Source organism: Lucilia sericata, unplaced genomic scaffold (genome assembly GCF_015586225.1).
Source record: "Lucilia sericata isolate MDLA Ls3-8-SP2 unplaced genomic scaffold, ASM1558622v1 Contig000077F_arrow, whole genome shotgun sequence".
In the NCBI taxonomy this organism is placed as follows: Eukaryota; Metazoa; Arthropoda; class Insecta; order Diptera; family Calliphoridae; genus Lucilia; species Lucilia sericata.
This window is the reverse complement of record NW_023994110.1, coordinates 835,721-840,381: the sequence shown is the minus strand read 5'-3', so window position 1 is coordinate 840,381 and position 4,661 is coordinate 835,721. Positions and strand designations below refer to the sequence as shown.

Here is a 4,661-nt window from a genome sequence, read left to right as displayed (position 1 = left end):
ATTAAGATCCATCCCCTCGGGTATACACAGCTTATACAGTAGTCATGTGAGGTATTTTAAATCTTCTTATGAGTACACAAAATTTATAGTGTCCAACGTGCAGTGTCAGCAAACTTATAATTAAATAAATTTTTGACTTTGTATATTTGATTCCTTTGCTAACTTGTGGTGCGTTTTACGTGGGAAATATAAGTCGCCTATAGCATGATCGTAATCTACTCATAATCCGAGAAACAGTTCGCCATTTAGTTTCAAACAGGGTCGCAGTGCTCTCTCATCTTATCTGTTGCGTGATCATAATATATGATTCGGTTACCTTGAGAGGTCGTAAAATTGCTGCTACCATTCCTTCTCATTTCACTGATACCGATAATAGATATGTTAAGGTTATTACATTCTACTTTTAATTATGCCAATTTTCCCATCAGAGAGTTCGATTGTGTGTTTTTCTCCTGTGCTATCAAGTTTGTAATCATAATTATATCCGACTGCATCTATATTCTCCCCCGGGGTCATGGTGAAATCTCCACCTTGGTGTTATTGTAATATCCCGGGGAAAGGAGGTGCTACCAATATCTCTAGTCTGCCGGGACTATAAACTGGTGATGACCAAATGTATCCTCAGCATTTCCTTGGAATGATTTGAGATGGGGTCTAACCAGAGATCCAAATAATCTGGTACTACGGTTAGACTGTTGTCCGCAGGACTTTGTCCTGTCTGGTCAGTTGGTTGAGGTTCCTTCGGGATCCACGTAGTGGCTGTGGTTTATAGCCAAATTCGCGGGAAGGTACAGTTAGATTGGTCTGATTCACGCTGAAGTAATATATTTTCAAGATAAGTTTCTGTTATCGTCGTTAAGAGCGGTACAAACCACAAGATAGTCTGTGGAATAAAATGTTGGGAATGAGCTGATAATGCAATGATTGATCATTAAAATGTTGTGTTGACTCTTGGATATGATGTATCTGATGGAAGAGATGAAAGTGTCGGAAGAGATGGAAGTGTCGGAAGAGACGGAAATGTCGGAAGAGATGGGAGTGTCGGAATTGTTGGAGAAGATGGGTGATGTATGATTGATGGTTTTTGAACGGTTTGGTGATAAAATCTGTGATTCGTTCTGCCAGTTTGTTCCTAGGAGCTGTTGCCGAAGTAACAGAGCCTCGTGATGTGGTTGCACGACTAATGGTTGTTAATACTACCTGTGTGGATCGTTAGAGGATGGGGACGCCACGGCGTCGCTCATGGCTGTGCATATATTGATCTATCTCGATGTTGATCCCAAGATTATAGATTCAATGGGTGCGATTTTGGGGTCTTCGTTGACCCCTCTCTTTCGATTCGTCTTGTACTTTTCAGCCTCGGGGAAGCTTGCTACCTTCTTTCCGCAACGTGATCACTTGGCAAGAAGCTGCTCAGGAGCGTGGTGAACCGTCCCAAGTTCATATAGTAGTTGAAAAAGTCCTCCGCTGAAATAAGGATGTCAAGGCTGGTGTTCTCGTTAAGCACTCGACTGGTGGTTGTTCTGTCCTTAATTGTGCTAAGCAGGTAGGCCTCCAAATATAAAATTATACGAAATTATACGATATTTTTACCCTTAACCCATTATTACCAAGAAAAATTGCCGAAAACAAAGTATAGAGGTATATAAAAAACTTTAATAACAAATCTTATCATAACTGAACAATGCATAGCATCTGCTCCTTCGTCATAAACTTAAAACTAAATATTAATTTATTAAACTAACGAAGATAATATAACAATTTATTATCTACTGTACGACACTGAGTAGAAAGGTTTGTGGAAATGCTTGATATGACGCTTCATCTGAAGGATTACTTCTTAAGAACTCCTTAATAAGTGAATCGAATGAATCATCGAATCGAGATCGTTTCTAGTTTCTAGTTGGAATCCTTCGCTGGCGTTGGTGATGAATACGAGGGTGTTGAATAGCTGGGACACTTGGAATAAGTATTACCTGCAATTTTCCTACCGGAGGCGTCTAGTGAGATTTGTACTCTTTCTACAGGATCAAGTAGAGTTTTTGTAACCTTGGAAAAAACGTTTTCCAAGGGAATGGGGAAATTTATAACTGCCAGCACTTGGAGGACTATAGTACGAAGCATGTGAAGGCTTGGGTGGATATGAGGCATAAGAATGAAAGTTATTTACACCCGCTTCAGCTGTTGCATATGGACCATGATATATGGGTGCAATAGGATGAGCTATTGGTTTCGAATAGTATTCGATAGCAGGAACATTGGGCTACTATGATAAGCTGCATAAACAGCTGGATCAAGGTCCTTCTTCATAATTCGGTATGGTGGGCAAAGGTATAGATGGAGGTTGTTGGTTCATCATACTTGTTATCTTGATCATCATCATCGTCATCATAAGATGGTGCATAATCATCGGGTTTATCATAAACTATGATCTGCTTTAGGTATAAGTTCTCGCTGTAGAAAGTGTGTAGACTCAATGCGACCCTTTTCCACTGGTTCTGATATTTTTGATACCTGAACGATTTGTTTGTCAGGAGAATTGATAACGACTTTTCGACAGAATTCCTTGCAACCAAGTTTACACTCACAGTAACATTTTTTGTATGGATCTTTGGGGTGTGGTATATTCTGGACTTACTGTAGTGGGATAAGGTGCATAAGTGGGTGGCGCACGTGTGGTCGTTGTATATTTTTTAGTTGTGGGTTTGACCGTAGTTGGTTTGGTCGTAGGAGGTTTTGGACTTGGTGTGGGTGGTTTGTAAATAGGTGTTGTAGAGTAATAGGGAGTCGATACAGTTGTACTATTCGATGGTATATCAGCACAAGGAACTTCTTCCCATACTTCTTCTTCGCACTCGTAACATCCTTTGGGATGCAATGCTTTACCTCTCAGAGATGATACCAAGCAAGTGAAGAATATTAAATGCGCAGTAATCTGTTTAAAGTACACAAAAACATAATTAAATCTCTTACATTCCTCTTCAAGATGTTATCAAACTAAAACTCACCTTCAATTGCATTTTGCACGTTCCAAAAACTGCATGAAATTTTTAAAATTTAATGAACTTGCAATTATTTAATTAGTTACCAATTAAGTTAATAGAGTATGACAATAAACTAAAAGGTGGTAGTGGTCGTGGTCACGGTAATTGAGGTGACGGTTGTAGTAGTTGTTGTACAGAGTTGTTAACAAGACGTCAGCCGCACTATTCTAAGTTAAGCTTATGGCCAATACAGACTTTTTATAACGAATACGTTTGGCTGTTTGCATTATTTTGCTGTGTTTTTTTCTTCTATTAAAAGTTCATCAACGAAAAATGCGAAAATATAGCGGCGTATTGTAGATCAACAATTAAGAACGGAAGTTTAGTCATTTAACACGTACGATTGTTTGAGATACATTATTGTCATGTTGCCAATTGCAAATTAAGAGATCAGTATAAATGCTCGTTGCACAACCCCTCTTCAATAGATATTATTAGAAACTGCATGATTGATTATAACATTTACATTCATTGGCACATTTCACCTGGAGAAGTGTTCAATTGAATATTATTTTAAGTTGATTTTTTACTTAATTGATTTTTTTTCATATTGTGTGGGAGCTTCAGACATTTTTCTAGTTTTGATCAGAGATTTGTTGGCAGACGTTCTTTTTAAGCAAAGCCAGTGTTTAATAAACGTGCAGAAATAATCAGTTGGTCAGATTAGTATTACATAACTTCCGTCACAACGTTGTTACATGTTGTGACGTTTTTGTGATCGTTTTTATGATCATTGATAAAATTGGGTTGTACTTATGGCAATATATACCGCCAGTTTTTCAGCGCCATTGAATAGTTTTTATCATGATATTTTTACCGTGGTTTTTATTATAAATAAATATTCACAATTTCATATGAACTAGAGTTTCTTGGTGTGAAACTAATCCCAAGAATTTCCAGGAATATTTTTTGTAATTTCCGAAAATTATTACTACAAATTATAATCATTTTCTGATTCGATTATGCCATAATACATATTGAATTTGATTGAATTCGGTCCATTATTTCACACTGCGCCCTTACAACGGGATCCCCTGAATATGGCATAGGAGATCATAATTTTGTTAAATATTTACATAAGTATCTTTTTATAAAAGTAAAAATTATACTGCCGATGGGCCATAACTACGTTTTTAACCATATTTGAGAAATTCTAATAGCGCCAAGACAAATTTATTTATAAAATCTGTTTTGTCATCTAAAAGTACAATCTGCGACTTTAATATAAAGGTTTTATCTTTGTTATATCTTATTGTCTTTCAAGATATCTTAACCTAAAGTGATAGAGAAATCCTGAGGCAAGATTCGGGTTCAACCCTTACAAAAGTATGCTTTGATTTCTGGATTTTTACTTCTTTCAAATTTTGTTGGCCTGTATTATTCAATAAATATCTCGGAAGTGTTCAGGACACACAGTATAAAATTCCGTGGAGTCAACTGCTGCTGCCACAATAATGATGATGATGTGATGAAGAAATTCTGAGGACAGATTCAGGTTCAGACCTTAGAAAATCTCTGGATTTTTATTTTACTGCATTTAAATTTTGTTGGCCTGTGTTAATTAATAAACTTCTCGGAAATATTCAGGTTTCATAGTATAAGCTTTCCCGGCGTCTG

The 4,661-nt window shown here is 37.0% G+C and overlaps 1 protein-coding gene across 1 annotated transcript; it reads right to left on the bottom strand.

The window, feature by feature from the left end:
• Positions 1-2,418: 2,418 nt before the first annotated feature.
• On the bottom strand, positions 2,419-3,020 carry LOC119616507. Its single transcript, XM_037972888.1, is given in 3 exon segments — positions 2,419-2,611; positions 2,613-2,935; positions 3,009-3,020. Coding segments are annotated over 3 exon segments (528 nt in total).
• Between the last annotated feature and the right edge of the window lie 1,641 nt (positions 3,021-4,661).